This window comes from Microtus oregoni, unplaced genomic scaffold, assembly GCF_018167655.1.
Source record: "Microtus oregoni isolate MIOR12 unplaced genomic scaffold, Mior012 000016F_ref0000370, whole genome shotgun sequence".
In the NCBI taxonomy this organism is placed as follows: domain Eukaryota; kingdom Metazoa; phylum Chordata; class Mammalia; order Rodentia; family Cricetidae; genus Microtus; species Microtus oregoni.
Window position 1 is genome coordinate 35116954 of NW_024543075.1, and position 24373 is coordinate 35141326.

Here is a 24373-nt window from a genome sequence, read left to right on the forward strand (position 1 = left end):
TCTGTGAACTCCAGATAGGTCAAAAACAAAGACAGTGCCGGAGTGGTGGCCATGCCTTTAGTCCCAGACAGGGGCAAGCAGATTGCTGAGTTAGAAGACAACCTGGTCTACACAACCAGCTTTGGGCCAGCCAGAGCTACATACTGAGACCCCATCTTAAAAGCAACAGCAAGACCCATGAACACCGCAGTAAAACCACTGAAAGACAAAAGTCCTTGAGAGCAGCAAAACACGTAGGCCTGGAGTTAACTCCACAGCTGACTACCCTCAGAAACACGTGACTAGTTCTAGACAAAGTAAGTACAGTCTGTAAGGCTAAACTTGCCATATCTGGCTGTAGCAGGTAACTGCCATGTCCGAGAACACGGCAGTCCTATAGCAATGTGAACAGCACTGCTGAGATGGTTTTTCCTTCAGCCCAGCCCTCGTGACTACAGACCTGGCTCAGCTTCTATTCTGCTCTTTCGTGTGTGTGTCCTATAGCATGATCAGAGCACACGTGAACACATATAAACATGGTTCAAGTCTACACCCTCTAGCACCAGTTACTAAGGACAAAGAGGGGACAGGAGGGACGGCTAAGAGTTTTAGTAGGCCCAGAGGCTGGACACCTTCAATCCTCTAATCTCCTGAGAACTCAGGTCACCAAACCTCTCCCTGAACTCTTGTCCTAACACAGGGAGTGGGTGAAGCAAACTCGCTCCTAAGGCTGGTGACTTCGGCAGCTCCTAAAACTAAAGAGAACACTGCCCTTGCCATGCCCCAGGCCGCTCCGCCCTACACTTACCTTCCTCACGCTCTCCAGCTCCTGTTGCTTGTTTTCATTAGCAGCTTGGAGCTCCTTCATCTGCCGTTCCAGCTCCTCCTGCTCCGCTAGCAGCTTCCTCCGGAGCTCTTTCCGACGCTGGCGGGCTTCCTTGTGTGGTGGGGGGCTGCCCAGCTTCAGCAGGTGGACGGTAGAATGGATGGCTAGAAGGACAGGAGAAAGAGGAGGCAATGCACTCTTACGTGTAACACTGGAGTGATGGGGAGATGGGAACTCATTCCAATCCTGCCAGTGAGCAGTGGCGCAGCCTGGGAGGCATTGGCTCTCCAGCCCCCACATGAGGCTGTGTGTACTGAAGTCTCCTCCGAGTCTGTGCTCACAGACCACAGACTCTTCACTGGGAACACTATGGGACCGGCCAGGCAGTGGTGGCCCACATCTCTAATCCCAGCAGGTGGATCTCTACGTTCAAGGCCAGCATGGTCCTCAGAGTGAATTCCAGGATAGCCAGGGCTACACAGGGAAACTCTGTCTCGAAAAACCAAAACAAACAAGCAACAACAACAAAGAACTTTCTTTCAACTCCCTTCTAGATATTTTTTTTGGTTTTTCAAGACAGGGTTTCTCTGTGGTTTTGGAGCCTGTCCTGGAACTAGCTCTTGTAGACCAGACTGGTCTTGAACTCACAGGGATCCGCCTGCCTCTACCTACCAAGTGCTGGGATTAAAGGCGTGCACCACCACCGCCCAGTTAAATAGATACTTTTTTTTTGAGACAGGGCTTCACTACGTAGCCTAGCTTGATCTGTCCTCACACTCACAGCAACCCTGCTTGCTTCGGTTACCAAGTGCCGATACCAAGCACCTGACCCTTTTCTACTCCTAAATAAGGACTCAGCAGGTAAGCCCGGAGACCATCTGACCCTTGGGACCCACAGAGGCATTGTGAACACCCATACACACAATGACAGCAAACACCAAGTAAAATGAAGACACACTAAGGGCAGACAATCAAATTCCTAGCATCTGACAGCAGCCTGCTACCCTGATTCTGTCTTCGTCTACGTCTTATGAGACCACCCCCATCTGTATGCGACCTATATACACATCACAGTCATTGTCATTTATTGAAAATCTATATACAGCACAGCACACAAGGGACTTCATAAGACACGTGTATATTCTAGATGCACACCATTTACATACAAACGTTTCATATAAAAAAAATCTCACTTTTGTCTTTCTCAGATTCCTTTACTTTATGTATGTGAGTATTTTGCCTGCATGTATGTGTGTGCAGTGTGTATGTTTGGTGCCCACAGAGGTCAGAGGAGGGTGTCAGATGTCCTGGACTGGAGTTATTGATGGTTGTAAACCACCATGTAGGTACTAGACGTCAGAGCCAGGTCCTCTAGAGGGCCAGCCAGTTCTCTTAATCACTGGGCCATCTCTGCAGCAGCTTTTCTGGTTTGTTGAAACAGAATTTGACTCTGTAACTGAAGTTGGCCTAAACCTATTAAGTAGCCCAGACAGGCCTCAAACTGACAACAACCCCTCGCCTCTGCCTCCTGAGTGGTCGGATCACAGGCATAAATCACCACCCTTGGCTCTTGGTGTTTTCAACCACTTAAATTAATTTCTTGGATTATTAATACATACTGTTCAAATTCAAAAAGTGTGAAAAGACATTCAGGAAGGCGTCTGCCTACTCCTACCCTCCAGGGTCTGGTTCCGGGCCATCAGCAACAGCGCTAACCATTTCTGCTTCTTCTGACACAGGTTAAGCAAATGGACAAGTCTACACATCATCCACTTCCTTTTATGCTAGCACAATGCTCTCTCCTCAACTTATTGGTTTTTTGAGTTACTTAAAAAGCTCCTGAGGTGTTCAAAGCCACTCCATGAATTCCTTTTCTGCCTTGCATAGTAACAAGATGATCTCTAACATTTTTCATAAGCCTAAAAGGGGCAGGGGAACCCTCTCAGGGGCTGTGGTAATAAGACCTAAAATATAGTTTTATCCCCACAAAGTAAGTATGCAAATAAACTGACCAAAAAAGGGGGAACTCGTGTTTCCTGGATTTTCTTTCGAATGTAGCAACAGCCATGGCATAAGGAAGCAACCCTGTGCCAGCGTCTTCTGTGAGCTTTGAAAACAGAAAGTTGGGACACTCACCATTTTGCTTGTTTTGTTCATTTTTAGGCAGGGTCTAAAGTAGCCCAGGCTGGCTTGGAACTCCACGTAGAGAACTCCAGACCTCCTGTGTATACCTCCCAAGTGCTAGGATTAAAACCATGTGCCCATGCCCAATTCTGCTCTCAAGTTTTCATGGAAAACAATAAAAAAAAAGAAGTCCTACCCTGAATCCACTCCTGTTTCTTCTTCTTATCTGAAGCGCTGATTTCAAAGGTCTTATCAAAGCACTTTATCAGGAAAAGACACTTCTTTCCATCTTTGTCAGGCAGAGACTAAAAGAGAAAGCATGGTTAGTTCTTTAAAGTTCTATTCTTCCTTGTGTTGAATTATTAATAAGCAGCTGGAGAGAGAGAGAGAGAGAGAGAGAGAGAGAGAGAGAGAGAGAGATCGCGCGCAGAAAGAGGCTTGATCTGATCTTAGGTGAAGCCATGTTTATTCATGGTGAGGGGCATCTTTGTTACCCACATGTGCAGATGCCAAAAAGCTGCCAAAACGCCCACAGAAGGAGACAGGATGTGGCCTTTTCTAGGGATGGAGATGACTTCCACAGTCCTCAAGGCAAACTGGGAAGTGTAGTCCTTCAGCAGGAAACTATCAGTTTGTTTATGGAGACAGGACTTCACAAACAGGACCTCACTAGGTTAACCTTGAACTCATGACCCTTCAGGCCCAGCTTCCCAAGTGCTAGGATTACAGGAATGTGACACCACACTCAGCTAAATTTTCTTCTTATATATTTCAATTCCTTTCTTAACTATTTATACAGATAGCTGAAACTCAGTGCCACTGAAAAACACCTACAAATGCGAATGTCTGATTTTACTGCTGTGCCCAGGCAGCCCACGTACGACGACAATGACCCACGTGGGACGCCGCACCTATAAAGGAAGAACTACAGCAGCTGGTGAGGAAAAGAGGCCGCACGCTCTCTGCTTTTGAGAGAGCCGCCTTTTCACTTGAGCGTGTCCCCTGCAAGAACCCGGAAGGGACACCGACATAACTCTGCCTGCTATGGCTTTCTCTTATACCCGGGGTGTTACCACCAGTGCCCTGTGGTTCTTGGCCTCTGTCTTTATGAGTAAATGGCTGAGCTTATGGTAGGTCTCGGGCTAGCTGAATATAAGCAAAGCCCCTGGTTGGCACCGCTTACCCCAGAGCATTAATTCATCTCGGTACCATTTCTATAAGTGAGTGTGAACTCCCGTATTCTAAATGTTCTTCAACAAATACAAACCCTGGGTGGTTCATATACAAACCGAGTCTAAAATCAAATGAAGAAAAAAAAAAACCCAGTATGTTTTGAGACACGGTCTTGCTATGTAGCCCTGGCTAAGTAGATCAGCCAGTTCCCCAGCCTCCTGAGTGCTGAGATTACAGATAATGCCACATCATCCAACAGAAATTGTGTTCCTGGGGACTCCACATCTTTACGGAATTAATAACTATAAAATAAGTCACTCAAGACAGGCGTGGAGCCCCGTATCCACAGTCCTAGCACTGTGAAGAAAGAGGCAGGAGGATCAAGAGTTCAAGGCCATAGTGAGGTTAAAACCACCTAGACTACGTGAGGTCTCATAAATATGTCTCAAAAAGGAGGTGAAGTGTAGCAGCCCAGGCCATTCCTGCGCCTGGAGCAGCAGAGGCAGGAGGATGAGGAACTCAGGGCCATCCTTGGCTACACGGTGACTTCAAGGACAACTTGAGCTACATGAGACCCTCTCTTCCCCCTTTAAAAATCACCCAAAATATTAATTCTAATGATGAATCCTCTTCATTTGCTTTACTCAAAATGCCCCAGATCTTTTAGTTTATTGAATATTTACATTGTTATTGTACTGCATTTTTTTGCCTTTTTAATGCCTTCCTTTTCTTTAATAATTGATTCCTCAAACACAAATCTCTCAGGTTTAATCTCTATACTTTACTCCCAAGCATAAGGCAGAAAATAAATTCATATTAGGTACGCATTTTGTCAGCCATCTTTAGTTTCTGTTTAGAAGTCACAGCGACTATCCTTCATTCTGGGAAGGCTGGGGATTCGCTGGCGATGGGTCTGGAGGAGTGAGGAGAGCATCTGTGGACAGCAGGGGGCAGCAGAGGCAAGCAGGCGGAGCAGCCACACCCACTCACCTCCACACAGCAATTCTCGTCCAAGAGGATGTCTCCCTTCTTATCCTTCAGGTCCTCACTCACGTAGTAGGAGATTATGTTGGGTTTTAACACAAACCACCGCTCGGTCCAGTTTTTCCTTTTGTGGCCTTTCTTCATCATGTAGCCCTGTGAAAGAGTAAACCTAATGTAGACACGCGTGCTTTTATGTGGAAGAGCTTGGCGGTCCTTGGAACGTCTTCTTTACCCCACTCTGACACCCGGCCCTAAATACACACATGTCAGTGGTTTTCACCCGTGCAGATCATGGACCTGAGTCTCTGGGAATCTATGAAGGCCAGAGGCATGATCCCCAGTCAAATCTACATGACCACAAAGGTTTACGTGTAATTTTAGACATTTCAGAAAGTCTCTGCAAGAGACATACAGATAACAGAACCTTTGGTATTAATAAACAGTGAATTTTCCTAAACTGTTTTACCTTTTAAGATATTCATAGACATATTTATAGGTAAGCGGAAATGTCTGGGATTTCCTGGCACCAGAAGGAGACCTACAGGTGTGTGGACAGAGTGTGTCACATACTTCCTCCTAATACCAAAACCTATACAAGTTAAGACTTAATTAATACTTATTGATGGACTCCATCAGGAAAAAAAAGAATGGAGACAATAATAATTACCTACTGAACAAAGAAAGGAGCTAAGTAAGGAAACCCGAAAGCAGAGTTATTATTTGATACAATAACATAAGATGTGTGAAAGACCCATATCTATATCCAGACATAGCGGTGCACACTTTCAATCCCAGCAGGCACCTGGTCTACAAAGTGACCTCCAGGCTACCCAGAGCTACTGAGTGACAGCCTGTCTCAAGACAGACAGACAGATGTTCTATTTAATAAGTATTTAGTTCCTACATATATATCAGTTGGGTGATAAGAAAACAAAAATATTCTGATAAAATAAATATAACTTTGCTATATGAAAGTATCTCTTTCTAAAGGTAAAGGTATTTGTCTAATTCTGTAAAAACATGAGGGTACTTTAAAAAATAGTTTGTAAATTTGATTAACAGTCCCTTCAAAAATAGTAACTTCTTAATTCTTAACTGTACTTCAAAACTGTGCCAGTAACTCTAAAACATGAGCCTAGGGCCAGAGATACAGCTCAGTCACAGAGCCCTTGCCTAAAACAGACAATGCCTTGGTCCAGTCCTCAAGATCACAGCAGGGCACGGTGAATCCTAAAACTCTAATAACAGAGAAAAAAGAAACTTTCTTTTCGTTCTAAATCATTTAAGGAGTATAAGTGACTTAGACCACCTATACAGAAAAGAAGGGAGGGAGGGAGGGAGGGAGCGGAAGGAAAGGGGAGCAAGAGGGAAGAAGTTATTTTGTATCAAACTCTAAAGAGGAGAGAGAGTGGGGTCACTGCCCTCTTACCTGTTTCAGCACATCTAAGATAAGCTCATTGAAGACTTCGTTAATGGCCATAGACACCGTCTGACGATCCATACCCTTGCTAAACTGTCCATTTCCAACCAGCTCAATAAGTTCCCAAGCAGAAAGGCCGTCTTTACTGTCATCAAAGTTTATTTTGTAATGTTCAAACTGTTCTTGCTGCCAACCTCCTCCCATAGCTTCTGTAAGTTTCTTAAGCAGGTATTCAATCTGTAGGGGGAAAAATAAATATTTTCCTTTTTTAGGGTATTTATTTATTTATTTATTTATTTATTTATTTATTTGATGTATATTTTTGGCTTTCCGAGACAGGGTTTCTCTGTCCTAGAACTTGCACCGTAGACCAGGCTGGCCTCACACTCACATAGATCTGCCTGCCTCTGCCTCCTGAGTGCTGGGATTAAAGAGCCACCACTACCTGGCTCTTTTCTTTTTTTTTTTTAGGGGTGTGTGTGTGTGTGTGTGTGTGTGTGTGTATGTGTCATGACCTCTCTGTGTAGCCCTGCCTATTCTGGAACTTGTTCTGCAAACCAGGCTGGTCTCAAACTCAGAAATCCCCCTGCCTCCTGATTGCTAAAACTGAAGATATACACACCACCACATGGATAATTATTTCACATTTTTAACATAGATATTTGTGTCATTCACACTATTGGAGTCAATTCAGCAAATACTCTTTCAGGGTTTCTCTGTATAACAGCTCTGGTTGTCCTGGAACTTGCTCTGGAGACCAAGCTGGCCTCGAACTTGGAGATCTGCCTGCCTCTGCCTCCTAAGAGTTGGGATTAAAGGGGTGCACCACCACTGGCCAGAAGGAAATATTCTTTATACTTCCAAAAGAGTAAGACACTCCCTTTGCTAGAGAAAGTTGTATACATAAAACACCAGCAGTTGTTCTCTGCTGACCTAGAAGGAAATCAAGAACTGACAACCCACAATTTGCACATCATGTCTGTGTGCATACGGAGCTAGGGAAACCTATAAACACAGCACACACAAACTACGGTCACCTCGTTACTCTATTGGGGTGAATATTTCACTATATCAAGAACATTATGCTTTTTTTCCCCTGTTGTTTTATTCCAAAACAGGGTCTCATGTAATTCAGACTGGCCTCAAACTCACTACGCAGCAAAGAACGATCTTGAACCAATTCTCCTGCCCCCACCTCCGCTGTACTGAGTTACTGAGACAGGCACTCCAGCAGCAGCTACACACACGGATCTCACTGAACATGTGTTAAAGTAAATAAACATCTCAGACGCACAAGTTATTCCCTAATTTACAGATCTCCTATGTAAACCAATTACTTATTTCCTGATGTCTCCATCCATTAGAACACTGATGATGTTATAAACGTGATTGGGTTCCTAGTGTAAGCCAGAAGGGCTTACTAAATCTTGAGACATCAGACATTATGTAGGAAAATAGCTGGGGTGGGGAGAAGAAGGGAAGAAACAAGGCAGTGACGACAACACTGCCTCCTCCTACCTTCCCCATGTTCTCTCTCTCTGATATATTTCTGTGTGACAATATTCCCAACACTGTCTCCTCCTACCTTCCCCATGTTCTCTCTCTCTCTGATATATTTCTGTGTGACAGTATTCCCAACACTGCCTCCTCCTACCTTCCCCATGTTCTCTCTCTCTGATATATTTCTAGAGCATATTCATCATACAAATTGATGGGTTTGACTATGGAAATTATGATGGAGGAGAGTCATCTGTCTATGTGTTACTTTCATTGGTTAATAAAGAAACTGCCTTGGCCCTTTGATAGGACAGAAAATTAGGTAGGCAGGAAAGATAGAACTGAATTCTGGGAGGAAGAAGGCAGTGAGCCAGATGCCATGCCTCTCCTCTCCAGGCAGACGCTATAGCTTTCCTCTCCAAGGCGGACGGACGCAGGTTAAGAATCTTCCTGGTAAGCCACCGCCTCGTGGTGCTACACAGATTAATAGAAATGGGTTAATCAAGATGTGAGAGTTAGCCAATAAGAGGCTAGAGCTAATGGGCCAAGCAGTGTTTAAAAGAATACAGTTTCCATGTAATTATTTCAGGTGTAAAGCTAGCTGGGTGGCGGGATGCAGCCCGCTGTTCCTACTACAAAATTGCACACGTGTACTGTGCTCAGATTCATTCCGGCTCTTGTCCTCCTTGTTCCCTCCCCTCATTACTGATTTCAGTTGGTATGATATCATCCACAAAAACCCACACCAGTATCCTAGGTCCTCACCACTTAGATCAAACCAGTAACAAAATGCTACTGACATTATCCGCAAGACCAGTGTTTTCCACCATGAATTCAATCAGCACTTTTTGCAATGGAATGAAAAACACTCTAATCCACCCACAACAGAGCCAGATACAGCTTTACAGCAAGGTTTTGTGTGCATACATATGTGTGCTGGGCCAGGTTATAAAACGTTATCTTCCTATAAGGTTGAAACGGAAAGAAAATATTTAGCTGGGTGTGGTGACACACACCTTTAATCTCAGAACTTGGGAGATTGAGGGAGACAGAGCTCTGCTTCAGGCCAGACAGAGCTGCATAAGTGAGACTCTGTCTCCAAAAACCAAACAAACACAGGAGGAGAGAGGGAGGGAGGGAGGGAGGGAGGGAGGGAGGGAGGAAAGAAAGAAAGAAAGATCCCTTTTTTTCCAGCTGGTTCACAAGTAAGTTCCTCCTCTGCCATCTGCTTGCTTCAAGTCTCCCACTTGGCCCTCGTACTTCGGCTGTAACAAGGCTCCAGGTGCCCTCACACTGACCGAGTAGATGCTCTAGCGAGCGTTAAGGCAGGCCTGCATCCCCTGCACCCTCTTCTGTGTCCCTCCCTGCTGTACTTGGTGTGTTGTGTTCCGTTTCTGGTCTTCATCTGCTTTTCCACCATTTTCTGAATTCCTCATGGAAGGGACTGTGCCCCATCTAACTCTGAATTCCCAGAGCTCAGCAGGGGACCTAAGAAAGCCGAACTCAACTCACATCTAAAATAAAGTAAACTAAGCTCTGATATTCTCACCTGTGAAATGGGGTTAACAACACTCAGCACAGAAAGAGATAAAAGAAGACCCACAGAGAATGGTTTGCACAGAGCTGCCCAGCAGGCACACCATCGAGGCTGCTTCCCCTCCTCTCTGGGTGACATATTATACAGTCACTTAAAATTATATTTGAGAAAACAAAGAAAGCAAAGTTAAGCAGACCTGTGGCTTCTCCTGCACAAACACCATACAGATCATCTGGCAAACATTCGGCAGAAATGTTTGAAAATCTTTAGTTACAATAAGACTTGGTGTTCACTTTTCTGTTTCATTTTTTGCATCCCCATTAATGTGATTGTAAAGTGGTTTGTGGAATGATAAAGTGTAACAAGAAAAGAAGGCGAAGAAATTTACATTTGCTAAATACCCCAAGTTCAAAAACTGCAAGTTCGAAAGACTTAGCTTGGTGACGACACTCCCTTGTGATAAAGATTATCGGGGCTTTGAAAAGTGTGAGGAATGTTACTGCAGAAAAGAAGCGCTCTGCCGCCTTTCCCTTCTCCTGCTGAAGGTGTGCCACTGGCTGCTTAGAAACAGATGGTGGAAGAGGGGAAAAAATAACAGGAAAAATGACTGAAGTCAAGAAGAGACCAAAGACAAAACAATAAGAAAATTAAAAGAAAGGAAAAGAAGGAAGGAAGAAACAAAGAAAGCAATAAGAGAGTCAGGTTGGTTGGCAGCAGGAAGTTCAGGAGTTCAAAGCCAGCCTGGGCTGCACAAGCCGCAGTCTTACCCTCCAATCATTGTAACAAAGGATAGTTACGTAAATAAAGGTTCAAGGGAAAATAAGCAGTGACTTAACAAACAGAGAAGCCCTAATCCCTAAGAGAAGGCTCTAGGCTGCGGGCTGTGACTCAGCTCAGGATAGCTTCAGCTCCGCCTTCCCCACGCCCACCTGCGGCCTCAGTTCCGCCTTCCCTACCGCTCTGGAAAAGGCACCTGCACTTCCCAACTCTGGGCTCCTGGCTTCACCAGACGATCTTTCCTTTGCAACTCAGAAAATGTTACTAACAACTCACTTCTCAAAGCAGCCTCTCAGGTCCGTCTGGAACCTTCCTAAAGGTCCCCTCTAGCCCTGAGAGGCTGATGTTCAGCCCAGCACCAACAAGCCATGACTCCCAACAACTGTGTCTTTTCCTGGAGACTCCCGACACAATCATTTTCTTACCATAACCAAACAGCAGAGGACATTTTGATTGTGCTAGCCAAAGAGACGCATTCTCCGGCTCCCCTATTCAATGAACCACATAATGAGTCACGTGCTGGGTTGGTTTACAGCGGCCTGCACCAATTCTCAGGCGCATTCAGCTCAGGAAGCAGCTTGCTTCCTCCTTCCAAGCAGATTTCACCAAAAATAACAAAGAAGAAATTGCAAGCTGAATGGGATTTCTCTGGGCCTTTGGCTTGAACGTTTGTCAAAAGTTCTCTCTCGTTAAAGGGGCAGTGAGGTTTTTACCTCACCTAAAATCTCTTTAGAACTATTTCAAGTTTTCATACAGCAAGGCAATTCTTCCAAGTAAGCGTATGACGGACACATCCTGTTTTGTTCTTGGTTCTGTGGGAAACGGCACTAGCAAAAACCATACTTTACAGGCACACACTTCCAGGAATATCACCAGAAGGAGTAAGGAACCAACTCCAAGGGGATCGCCATTTCTTGGCAAATGTCCCGACAGAAGCACCTTCATGTGCAACGTAAGTATTTATTTGACATTCTGGGCAATGGAAGCTGAACCAAGTGAATGTACAGTTCACACAACTGCCGCTGCCGTACAGTGTTAGCTGAAGCAGAGAGAAAAATGAAAAACAAACTCGGACTTCACTGGGTACTGTAGAGCAATCTATAACCCAGCGCTTGGGGTGAAGGCAGGAGAACAGACACGAGTTCAAGACCAGAAACTGTATCTCAAAAAAGCAAAACAAGTAACAACAAAAGCCTTATACTTAAATGCAAGTGATCATTATGATACATTCATTACTAGAAATATAAAAATCAGGCAAAGTGGTAGAACACGACCACACCCTTAACAAGCAGTTGGGAAGCAGAGGCAGAAAGATCTCTGTGAGTTCAAAGTCAGCCAGGGCAACGGGAGACCTCGGCTCAGACAGATTAGATTAGATATACTGACAGACAGAGTCTATTTGGAGTTCCGCATGATGAGCGTCAAGCTTCTCATTGTATATCAGACATTCTGAACTTTAACACTCTAAAATTCCCAACGGGAATTTGTTTATGTATTTATGCACTTTGGCATCTTGCCTGAGTGTACGTCTGTCCAGGGTGTTGGATCCTCTAGAACTGGAGTTACAGACAGCTGTGAGCTGCCACATACATGCTAGAAATTGAACCCTGGTCCTCTGGAAGAGCAGCCATTGCCCTTAACCACTGAGCCATCTCTACAGCCCCTGGGGAATTTAATTTAAACTCACAAAGAATTTGCATTCAAAATTTATTTTTAAATATGCTTTACATTCTGTTTTCTAACAAAATACATGCCTAAAACAGCTCAAATTCAGTCGTTATGCTGTTAAAATTGGATAGGCTGTATTTTCCACAATCCAGCGTGACCTTGGGGTGGCAGTGTTCGTCAAAGGGCAAGTGACCGATGTGCCCGTCTCAGTGGGCCCAAGCTCCTGGGTTAAACCTCAGGAGGCTGACTGGACAGCTGAACTAAGTTCACATTTCTCTGCTCCATGACCCCTTCTCTGCCCCACAGGAGCAATCTATAAATCTAACTCTGCTTCCGCTATTTGTAACAGAGACTGTCATGTAAACCAGGCAGGCTCGACCTTCCCCAGGGCTGGAAATGCAGCTCTGTGTTCCCAGTTCTGACCCTGAGAGGAGAGGCTGAGGCACAGAGGAAGCCCACACAATCCATGACAAATCCACTGACCAAAGAGAGACCATTCCCTTCCCAAATAGGCGTAACATGTCTGAAAGAAGACCAATGCTCACGTCAGCCAGCCACAGTGGAGATAAGCACGCGGGAGCACCTGGCTGGGCTCTGGGCCGCAGCAGAAACAGGCCCATGGAAGCTCAGTCATCAGGAGGCTCACCACAGTGGTGGCCCAGTGATGGCAAGGCCCCCAAATCAGGAAAGCACTTACCTTGTCCATAAACAAAGCAAGCACACGCCCTTGCTACGTAATCACTATTTCTGAAAACAAGACAATGAGGCTTTCAGGTCCGCCACAATATTATAGTGACAGAAAAATCCAAAAGGTCAAGATTAATTCCAACACATGAATAAACTTGCAATTCTGAGTGTGGCTGCAAAAATACCCTCAAAGACCATACTGGAAAGCAGGGCCCGAAGGCACATATCTTTAATCCCCACACTCAGGAGGAAAAGGCAGGCAGATCTCTGAGACCAGCCTGGTCTACAAATTGAGTTCCATGATAGCCATGGCTCTGTAGAAAGATCCTGTCTCAAAAAAAAAAAAAAAAAACCCCACCATGTTGGAAATCTTATGTGGGGCAGGAAAGATGGTTCAGCAGCTAAGACCGCTGTCTGTACCCACATGGTGGCAAACAACCTTCCATAACTCCAGGTCTGGGAAATCCAATGCCCTTTTCTGACCTCCAAGGGCACACATGTGGTGCACAGACAAACATACAAGCAAAATACTCATCCACATAAAGTAGTAATAGTAGTAGTGAGAATAAAACAAAATTCTTTTCTTAAAAAAAAAAATAGCATGCGCAGAGATCTGAGCGGCGGCTATGTCTGTCAAGTGCCTCTTTAGGCCACCATTATTCCACTCGCTCTCTGGGTTGTGCTGGGCACTGTTCTAAGATGCTGCTTTCTCCTTCCCCTTTAACAATCATGCATACTTGATACTACAGCATTATCAGAGTTAACACTAAGAACTGTTCCCACTACCATAGAAACTGCCTTTCCCTTGTTAGCAAGACTACCTATTATTAAATCCAGGGGCCCCTTCTTACCACTATCTGGTTTTTCTGCAATTTAAGATTCTCATGCATCTCCTCTTATCTGCCCAGTTCTACTTCCTTTACCAATTCTACTTCCTCCTGTTACCAGAGAAACAGCCCCAAGGTTCCTTGGCTCTTACAACTCCAACTAGGATCCCTGCCCCTGCCCTAACCCTCCCCCCGATGCTTTCTCCAGTCTCTCCCCAGCCCTGACCTCTCAAGCTCCAGCTGTGTATTTTCCTACACCACCAGACATGCCACAGCCTCTCCAGATACGCACTTGCTCATCAGCTTGTCATACAGTCATTCGCTACCAAAACACACGAATACATCTCTTTAGTGAGCACGGATCATGGCACCACGTCAAATGCTTCGTATGTCAACCTGTTCAGCCTCACAGGAAAACAACCATCTCCATTTTAAAGATGGGGAGACCCGGACTGGGAGATTAATTTGTTACTCTGTGGATAAGTGGTAAAGTTGGGTTTCAAAAATCAGTCTGTTTCAAAAAGCATGCTTTAAACTAAAACATTCTGCTACCTCTAGTGGGCCCGGTCTGAAACCTGCCTGTACTTCTCCACAACCAGGCCCTATCGACACGAGAGGACAGCAGCAAGAGGATAAAAGTTTGATCTGCTGGTTATGACATTATCTAGTACAGATCAGCTAGCTGTGCTCTGCAGAGGACTCTGCAGAGACCCAAAAGTTCAGCCACAGGACTCAACAACATCATAATCACGATTTCATGAATGTAGCCGCCTCATACAGGAAACTGTCATCGTGATTCATAAAGATCCTTGCCTGGCCAAACCTTTCCTGCATCCCTGGTTCCCAGAAAACAGCACAGAGACCTATTCCTATTCCCGGTGCCCGCACTTTGGAATTCCTGGGGGAGCAATACAGACTGAGCAGCAAGAGGTGACTTCATTTGCTGTGGGAGGGCCAGGAAACAGCCAGCACCCTAGAGTTTGAAACAGGACTAGTACCTACTCCTAACACAGTGAGAGAACATTCTGGATCCTATGTATCTCCCACAGAGCATCAGTGGGTTCTTCCACAAGGACTGAAAATCATGTTGTCCCTTGCACTGAGCAAACGGTCTTCAGATATCATGAGGACGGACTCATCAGCAATCACGGCAATTACAAGAGGGAGCCTCACTGTCCTCGCAAATCTCCAAGGGTGGGACCTACCCCAAAATCCTTAATACGTCCTGAAAAACTCAACCTGTTTTTGCCTCTGATCCAAAAAATACTGTCTCAAATACCAACACTAAATCAACGCAAATGTTTGCTGGCCAGGCCTACTCAGTACCCAGACATCTAAAGACTCCCCAAGGCCACGCCTTACCTCTTCCGGCACAATAAGTAATGGATACTTGTCCTCAGACAGAAAGTTGAAGATGACCCACACTTTAAATGCGTCTTCTTCTGTAATGAGTAGTGGATTCTTTGTGAGGTTTTTCTTGACACAGAGGGTCCAACACATCCTATTGAATTCAATCTTGTCAAAGTTGTCCTGGACCTAAGAAGGAAAGAAGAAAATTTGTGAGCCAGTCTGAAATAGGGTCACACACTACAGTGGGTCTCTACTGGGCCTGGGGCATAGCCTCATGTTCAGGTGTCAGAGAGCAGGGAAAACGAGGGCCTGTCCTTTCCTGTGTCTCCATATGTGCTGGGGAATATAATTTTAAGGGGTATTACTTTATGTTGTATTTGCTTAACTCTGTGAAGCTGTGTTACTGTGCCTGTCTAAATCACCTGATGGTCTAATACGGGGCTGAACAGCCAATAGCAAATCAGGAGAGAGAAACAGGTGGGGCTAGCAGGCAGAGAGGATAAACAGAGGAGAAATCTGGAAGAGGAAAAAAAGATCTGGGAATGAGAGAGGGAGGAGGACTTCAGGGGCCGGCCACCCAGCCACCCAGCTACACAGCCAGGTGCGGTGTAAGAAGGAGAGAAAAGGTATGCAGGGGTGAGAAAGATAAAAGCCCTGGGGCCAAAGGTAGATGGGATAATTTAAGATAAGAAAAGCTGGCAAGAAACACGCCAAGCTAAGGCTGGTTATTCATAACTAAGACTAAGCCTCTGTGTGTGGTTTATTTGGGAGTGGGGTGGTAGGCCTCCCAAAAAAGCCAAGAGTAAAAACATCACACCATGTGAGACAGGTTTTGTTCCCCGACCAAGACGCTGGGAAATTTCTCTCAGAAGGGTTCAAAGGCCGGACAGATCAATCCTGGAAAATGCCCACTGCAGAGGACACAGGGAAACTGAGGCTACAGAGGTGAATACTGGATCAGGAAGAAGCTGATCACTCATGGTAAGCTCGGTGATTTTCACTTTTAAAGCCACATTCTGGGACAATATGGGAGGCACCAAGGAGGAGCTGGTGAGCAAGACAAGGAGCAAAGCATGTATTATTTTCTTTGGAGAAATTAGCTGTGTTGTGTGTCACATGAAGAAGCCCCTGCTGGCCTCGGGAGATGCCTGTGTTTGGCAAACCGGACTCTGAGGAGCAGAGAATGCTCTCTGTACTCTGTCCATCTCGTTCGGCTGTCACTTCCACCACATGAGGCAGATCTGTGGATGGGAAGAGGCAGCAAGGGCCTCTTTACTTGCTTATTTATTTAGCCCCAACACCATTTACTGAAGACTAATTTATATGTGAAGGTCAGGGGATGTCTTTTAGGAGTCAGTTCTTTCCTTCCAACGTGTGGATCCTGGGGACCGAACTCAAGCTGTCAGACTTGGTGGCAAGCAGATTTACCAGATGAGCCATCTCAACGCCCCCCCCCACCCCCCAACGCATACACGTAGGTGCTAGGAACGGAACCCAGAGTCTCATAAATGCTAGGCAAGCATTTGAACTTGTACATTACTCCTAGCCCTGACTTAGACTTCATATTAGTTTTCTAAGTTAAATATCATCCCTGTTTTCTAGACCAGGAAACAGTTCAAGGTCACATGACTGGCACACATCAAAGCTAAAGCTTAAAGGCCAACTCTTTCCACGATGTCAAACCATTTGCAAAACTCAGTAGATGGAGGTCCCTGTGTGACATAGGTTATCTCTGCAGAACTAGTTCCAGCCACTGCCACCAGCCTACCCACATTATGAAAAACAAAAAACAAAACAAAACAAAAAAACATTAAGTGAAAGATAGGCCATAAGGGAAATAACGTGTGCACAAAAGTATAGATTCCTGCTCAGCCTTGATATATGGTATTCTCCTTCCTTCCTTCCTTCCTTCCTTTTTTTCCTTTATTTCTTTCTTTCTTTCTTTCTTTCCTTTCTTTCTTTCTTTCTAACTTAACTTCTTTAATGGTTCTTTGGGAGTTTCACATCATGCACCATAATTCTGGGGATTCACTTTTCTAAGTGAACAGAAGTCAAATCATAAAAGATTTTTAAAAAAAAAAAAAAAGTACAGGGGCTGGCGAGATGACTCAGGGGTTAAGAGCACTGACTGCTCCTCCAGAGGACCGGGGTTCAATTCCCAGCACCCACATGGCTGCTCGCAGCTGTCTGTAGCTCCAGTTCCAGAGAATCTGACATCCTTATACCAATGCACATGAAATAAAGTTAAATAAAGTTTTTTTTTTAAAAAAAAAGTACAGATGCCAGCTTGGTACTTGATGCAGAAAAGTTGGCATTCAAAGCGGGCCTTAAAGGATGCTGAAGGTCACCTAGATGGCTCAGGTAAAGGCACTTACTGCTAAGTCTATGACTTGAGTTTGATACCTGGATCCCACATAGTGGAAAGAGAGAACTGACTCCCATGTTAAGTGGTTCTCTGACTGTCACACACTCACATGCATTACGGCATCTACACGGGTGCAGACACTTTTGTTTGTTTTAGATCAGGTGCACTGACAAAGACAAGGAAAGGCAGGAGAGGAAATAGCTGGAGCAAAGGCATGGTAGCAGCAGTATGCACTCACATGCACGGGACAGTGTGCAGCCAACCTGGGCTGACCAGCAGGAAGATGGCAGATCAAATGCCAGAGGCAAACTGAAATAAAATTTACTTATGCTATGTCTAAGCACGAGGGGAAGCAAGCAAAGGTTTTAAAGGTAGAAGCAGGCTGTGTTTGTGAAAAGCACACTAAAAACACTGACATATTACATAAGAGTGTAGTGTGAATTCTAACTGGTCTCAATAATAAAAATCCAGAGTCAGATATAGGGGTTAATGTTGAAAGATCAGAAAAGCAGAGCAACCAGCCAGCCACTAGTTCTTAACTCTACTGAATTCTCAGATCAAAGGGGAGACCCTGTCCCTACGAAACCTCAGACTGAATTCTGAGCTCCTGTCTCCTCCCGCCTTACATTCTTCTCTCTGCCCTGCCATATATCCCTTCCCATCTCTACCCCACTAGTGTTGGGATAAAGATGTGAGCCACCACCACTTGGCTCTGTTTCTCTTTTAGACTGATTCGACCTCGCGTAGCCCAGAATAGCCTTGAACTCACAAAGATCCTCTGCCTCTGTCTTCCAAGTGCTAGGACTAAAGGTGTGTGCCACCACCGCCTGGTCTCTATGGTTAACTAGTGTGGTTAGCTCCACACTCTGATCTTCAGGCAGCTTTATCTGTGACAGCACAAACTATCACCACATAAGAGGATTTTCAGTAGATAGAAGGTAGGGGGATCAGGAGACAGTGGCAGCAACAAGGGGATGTTGGTAAGAATGCGTGAGCTCAGAAGACAGTGGTGGCAACGAGGGAATGTTGGTAAGAATGCATGAGCTCAGAAGACAGTGGCGGCAACGAGGGGATGTTGGTAAGAATGCATGAGCTCAGAAGACAGTGGTGGCAACAAGGGGATGTTGGTAAGAATGCATGAGTACCAAACACGTGCACAAAACTCCCTAGCTTTGTGAAGGAAGGGAGGTGTTCAGCTGCGGGCATCTTCAAGTTGATGTTCTAGGAATATTTAGAGATATCTAAAAACAAGGGAAGGGGAAATACAACCTACAAGAGGAGGATTTGTAAGGCATCAGTTAGATAATGGCACGATGATGACCACGGACCGAGAAACAAAGCAAGAATGAATGGTACCAGAAAAAGAACTTCAGACTGGGCACAGAAAGCATGCACATCCAAGTGGAATCCCAGCACGTGGAAGATGGAGGCAGGAGGAACAGGAAGTCAAGGTCATTCTCCTCTATCTGGTAATGAGTTCAAGGTCATCCTGGGTTAAAACCAACAAATTGGAAGTTGGCTAAGTGTGGTGCTCCTCACCTGCAATCCCAGCACCTGGGAGGCTCAAGCAGAGGAAATGCGTTTGAGGCCAACATGGACTGCACAGTGAAACTCTGGAAAAATAATACATCACATTCAATGATGAGAAATTGAAAGCTTTTCCTCTAAGGGAGGAATAAGACAAAGACATCCGCCATTGTTACTTCCTGATATAATACTTCAAGTACTAGCCAAAGCAGTGAGGCAAGGAAAATAAGGAAAACTCAGTACCTAATGTAGATGACCGAATCTTATATTCAGCAAACAGTAAGGCTTTTAGAAATTCACTTTCAAGAAGGTGAAGACTTGCAATGAAAACTATTTCACTGCTGAAAATATATAAAAGCTATAAACAAGAAGGACAGCATCTCATCTATGTTCATGGACTAGAAACCTAAGATGTTCAAAACACCTAGAGTAATCTACAGATTGCCAAAATGCCAATGTGTTTTCTTGCAGAACTAGACCCAGAAAAAAAATCCTAACATTCATACGAATCTCAAAGGACTCTAAATAGTCAAAACAGTCTCACAAAAGAAAGAGAAACCAAACCGGAGGCCTCGCATTTCCTAACCTAAAAATAATTACAAAGCATTATGCTACTGACATGAAGACAGACGTGGAGACAGACAGAATAGAATTAAGTCATCAAGGATAAAATCACATGATCTTCACTAAAGGGCCAAGAATACACAAGGAAAGGGCCATCTCTTCAACAAGTAGTGTTTCAAAGACTGGGTATCAACACGTAGTAGAATGCTCTTTACCTAACCCATATACAGAATTTAACTCAAAATATTTGGAGCTATGGCTCAGTGAACAGAGTGAGTTCCAGAGATCCCCAGCAAAGAACAGAAGAGAGAGAGGAGAGATGATATGAACAAAGGGGTCAAGACCTCGATGGGGAAACTGAAACAGCTGACCTGAGCTAATGAGAGCTCACTGACTCCGGACTGACAGCACGGGAACCAGCACAGGACCAAATTAGGCCTCCGAATGTGGGTGACGGTTGTATGGCTGGGGCAGTCTGTGGGGCCACTGGCAGTGAGATCAGGATTTATCCCTAATGCTTGAACTGGCTTTTTGGAGCCCACTCCCTATGGAGGGATACCTTTCTCAGCCTAGATATAGTGGGGAGGGCCTTAGTCCTGCCTCAAAGTGATGTGCTAGACTTTGTTGACTCCCCATGGGAAGCCTTACCCTCTCTAAGGAGTGGATAGGGGATGGGGTGGAGGGGAGGGAGTGGGAACTGGGATTGGTATGTAAAATGAGAAGATTGTTTTAAAATAAATTAGTTATTTTTAAAAAAAAGTCCCTGAGTTCAATCCTCAACACCACAGAACTGGACAAGGTGGCTCATAACTGTCACCTCAGCACTTGGGTGTGAAAGCAGGAAGATCAGCAACTCAAGAACACTTGTAGCTAGGCAGTGGGATCAAGACCAGCCTGGACTACTGAGATCACTGTAGCTACAAAGCAGGTTCAAGCCAGCCTGGACTATATGAGACTGTAGTTACATAGCGGTTCAAGACCAGCTTGCACTACAGGAGATCATTGTAGCTACTTAGCAGGTTCAAGGCCAGCCTGGTCTATATGAAATCTCAAAAAATAAAATAAAAAATAAAATAAAAAAAATAAAGAAGAAGAAGGAGGAGGAGGAGGAGGTCAAAATCAATTAAAGACCTAAAACTATACGACTTCTCAGGGAAAAGAGAAGTAACACTTCAAGACATCCTATATTTTTGGTTGTAGCCTAGCCTCTAACAGCCAAGCCACACCCAGCCCATCTCAAGACATTCTAACAGCAGTGCAATCCTGTCTTTAGTGAGCGTGCATTTATTTTTTTATTATTTATTTATTTATTTTTGCTTTTTCGAGACAGGGTTTCTCTGTGGTTTTGGAGCCTGTCCTGGAACTAGCTCTTGTAGACCACGCTGGTCTTGAACTCACAGAGATCCGTCTGCCTCCGCCTCCCAAGTGCTGGGATTAAAGGCGTGCGCCACCACCGCCGGGCTCATGAGTGTGCATTTAAAAGAGGACAATCACAGAAAGCTGAACACACTCCTACAACTCAATGACATTACCCAACTTAACAAAGGGCTTGACTAGACAAGCATATATATATATATATATATATATATATATATATATATCTCCAGAGAATATCTACAAATAGCCAATAAGCCTATGAAAAGATGTTCAAAACACTTCTCACAGGGAATTGCAAATCAAATACAATGAGCTATCAACTCTTACCTGTCAGTAAGTAAGACGGCCACAACCAAGGAAACATGAGGTAAGAACAAACTGAGCCCCGCCCCCCCCCCCCCCCCCGTTTTTTGAATTTTTTGAGACAGGGTTTCTCTGTGTACCCCTGGCTGTCCTGGAACTCACTCTGTAGTCAGGGCTGGCCTTGAACTCTGAGATTCGCATGCCTCTGCCTTCTGAGTGCTGGGGAAACAGAACCCTTTGTGCGCTGCTGCTCGGACTGAAAACTGGTGCAGTTACTGAGAAAAGCAGTATAGACGTTCTTCAGAAATTAAAAATGAAACCATCACACGACCCAGCAATCTCATTACTGGGTAAATATCCAAAAGAACAGAAAACGGGGCCTAGAAGAGACACTGGACCTCACATCCACTGCAGCACTGTTAGAAACAGCTAGAGAAAAAAGCCTGCGCATTTACCACATCTGTAAAAGTACAAAATCCATCGCCTCTCAATCAGGTAGAATTCAAAACAAGAGACAAAAGCTTTTTACATGAGGCATATGCTAAATTCAACTTGGATTTCAGGAATGTCCTATACATATGCCAAAATATGACTTTTGAAGTTCTGTTTTTGTTTTTTTTTTTGTTTTTCGAGACAGGGTTTCTCTGTGGCTTTGGAGCCTGTCCTGGAACTCCCTTTGTAGACCAGGCTGGCCTCGAACTCACAGAGATCCGCCTGCCTCTGCCTCCCGAGTGCTGGGATTAAAGGCGTGCGCCACCACCGCCCGGCTGACTTTTGAAGTTCTAAAAATAAGAATAAATAGATACATGTGCTCTTGATAAATACAGCCAAGTATGGTGGTGCACACCTTAATCCCAGTACTTGGGAGGCAGAGGGAGATGGATCTCTGTAATGATGAGGGCAGCCCAGTCTACAGAGTTACAGGGCTACATAGTGATAGCCTGTCTTTAAAATAAAATAAAAGAATAATAAACCTACCAACTATTTGACTATAGGATGCTCTGATCATATACAGGGTAAGAAGAGGGACCCTCAGTGTCTGTCTGCGCACACTTCTGTGAAAGGATGACCAAGCAAACAGGTCCAAGTGTACAGAGGAACCTCACAGTGGGAAAAGCACATTGTAAAAGCTCACCTGTTTCCGTAAATCTCCAAGAAAAATTACTTGGGAGGGGCTCATGAGGCCTGACCAAGAAGGGAGCTAGTGACTATGAAGGCTTCTTGGGGAGAGGAAGTCTCAGTCCTCAGTAAGGTGGCCAATGGTGTTGGCATACTCCAGCAGAAACTCCACACTTGTCCCCATAACATGGGACCCTGGTTAGATCAGTGGATCGTAGAGTAAGCCCCAGGTATAACAGAAAGACATGGAAATGGGATCAGGACTTAGGAGAGGGGAAGTAGAGCTAAGAGAGAGTAGAGGGAAGAGAGAGACCAGAATATTTGTGTGACACTGTCAAAGACTAAATCAATCTGAAGTAATTTCACCTAAAATTACCCATCCATTTGCAGCACATATCATAGAGCTTTTTCTTACATGAGGGAAATACGCATGGAATGCAGGTGGTGGCCTTTGAGGAAAGAAAGAGGATGAAGAAAGAGCTCAGAAACAGACGAGGCGAGAGACAAGCAGCAGGCTGGAGACATCCAATCATGCTTCACAAACGCCACGTCCTCCGTGTGTCTGTCTGTGACAAAGGTCCCACTGTGTAGCCTCGGCTGACCTCAATCTTATGCTCTTCCTGCCTAAGTGCCCTTAGGTTCTAGGGCTTTGACCTACGCCATCACACCTGGCTTCAGCTGAGCCGATGGAAATGTTTATTACTTGTGGGAGGTTCCATTTCAAGTAAGACACACTTGCTACCTCATATTTCCTTGTCTCTGTGAATCTGGGAACAGTGAGACAGACGAACACATCAAATGCTACACTCGCTCTGGCCTCCACACCCAGGTGTAGGGTGGAGTGTCAAAGGACTTCAGGGAGATGACAAAGTTTAAGAGACTGTTTATTATATCGATTTACAGCTTGCTCCGTGTTGATTGTTGAAGGCTTAAAAATAAGTCTTTCCCACCTACTCGGCTGGATATGATTCTAAAAATAGGAAGAACAAAAGAAGAAAAGGGAATTTTTCTGCCAAAGAATTTGTAAATAAAATGTGGTATATCAATACAATAGGATATTATTCAGCCACAAAAGTATAAATTATTTATATATCCTGTAACATGTGCAAAACATGAAAGACACCAGACACAAAAGACCACAGATCATACAGTTCCACTAACCTATGAAACAGATAGGAAGTTACTAGTTTCCCAGGGACTGGGGAAACGGAGAACTGAGAGTGAGCCAGAAGAATACAGGATTTCCCCAAGGGATGATGGAGCAGAAAATGTCCTGACCACTACTACAATGTACACTTTAAAATGGTAAGGATGAGCTAGCAGGGCGGCATGGCGGCAAAGATACACAATCTTATCTCAAAAAGACACAAACCAAACCAGGCAATGGTAGCACATTAGTTTTTTTGTTTTTTGTTTTTTTGGGTTTTTTTTTATCAGGCATTCAGGAAGGAGGAAGGAGAGACAGGCAGATTTCTGTGAGTTCAAGGACAGCCTGGTCTACACAGAATGTCCAGGATAGTCAGCAAAATACTGCCTTAAAAAACAACAAAAGGTAGGGAGCAGGCACTGGGGAGAGTGTTTGCCACACAAGCATAAGGAGCAGAGTTCAAATCCCCAGACTTCACATAAAGCTGGTCTGTAATGGCAGCACTCCCGGATGCAGAGAGATGGGGCCAGAGACCTCACAGGCTAGTTAGTTAGCCTGGAGAAGCGGTGGGGAAAGAACAACCAGTGTGGGCGGTAGCTGTGACTCAGTTGCACTAGACCCTGGGCTCATGTCCGGTATGTCAGAAAACAAGAAGTTTTATATGACTAGAACAACATAATCATTTTATGAACCATAAAACCAGAGCAAAGGTGTGGAGCTAGGAAAAGGCAGAAGGAAAAGGGGGGAGGCTCTTAATGTAGTCACACACATAATTCCTCCTCCAAATTCCCTCCCGAGTCCAAGCTCTACATTCTCTGGTAAAGCTCTGTATTTACTCAAGTTCAATGGTTCTCAACCATGCATCATGACCCCTTTTCACAGGGGTCGCCTAAGTCCATCAGGAAATACAGATGTTAACATTATCATTCATAACAATAGCAAAATTACAGTTGTGAAATAGCAATGAAAATAATTTTATGGTTGGGGTCACCACAACATGGGGAGCTGTATTAAAGGGTCACAGTATTAGGAGGGCTGAGAAGCACTGCTCTAGTACACACGTACACACACGCACACCACAAATCCTTTCCAATATAAGGCCATATTTTATTTACATCTGCA

The 24373-nt window shown here is 44.7% G+C and overlaps 1 protein-coding gene across 1 annotated transcript in view; it reads right to left on the reverse strand.

Annotated features, from left to right (window-relative positions):
• Swap70 (switching B cell complex subunit SWAP70) overlaps window positions 1-24373 on the reverse strand; it is a 62471-nt gene that overhangs the window by 11657 nt on the left and 26441 nt on the right. The window contains exons 3-7 of the mRNA XM_041667081.1: window positions 14862-15035; window positions 6516-6743; window positions 5093-5239; window positions 3126-3234; window positions 788-969 (exon numbers count right to left, since the gene is read on the reverse strand). Of these exons, the coding sequence (XP_041523015.1) occupies window positions 788-969; window positions 3126-3234; window positions 5093-5239; window positions 6516-6743; window positions 14862-15035 (840 nt within the window). The remainder of the gene's footprint in view (window positions 1-787; window positions 970-3125; window positions 3235-5092; window positions 5240-6515; window positions 6744-14861; window positions 15036-24373) is intronic.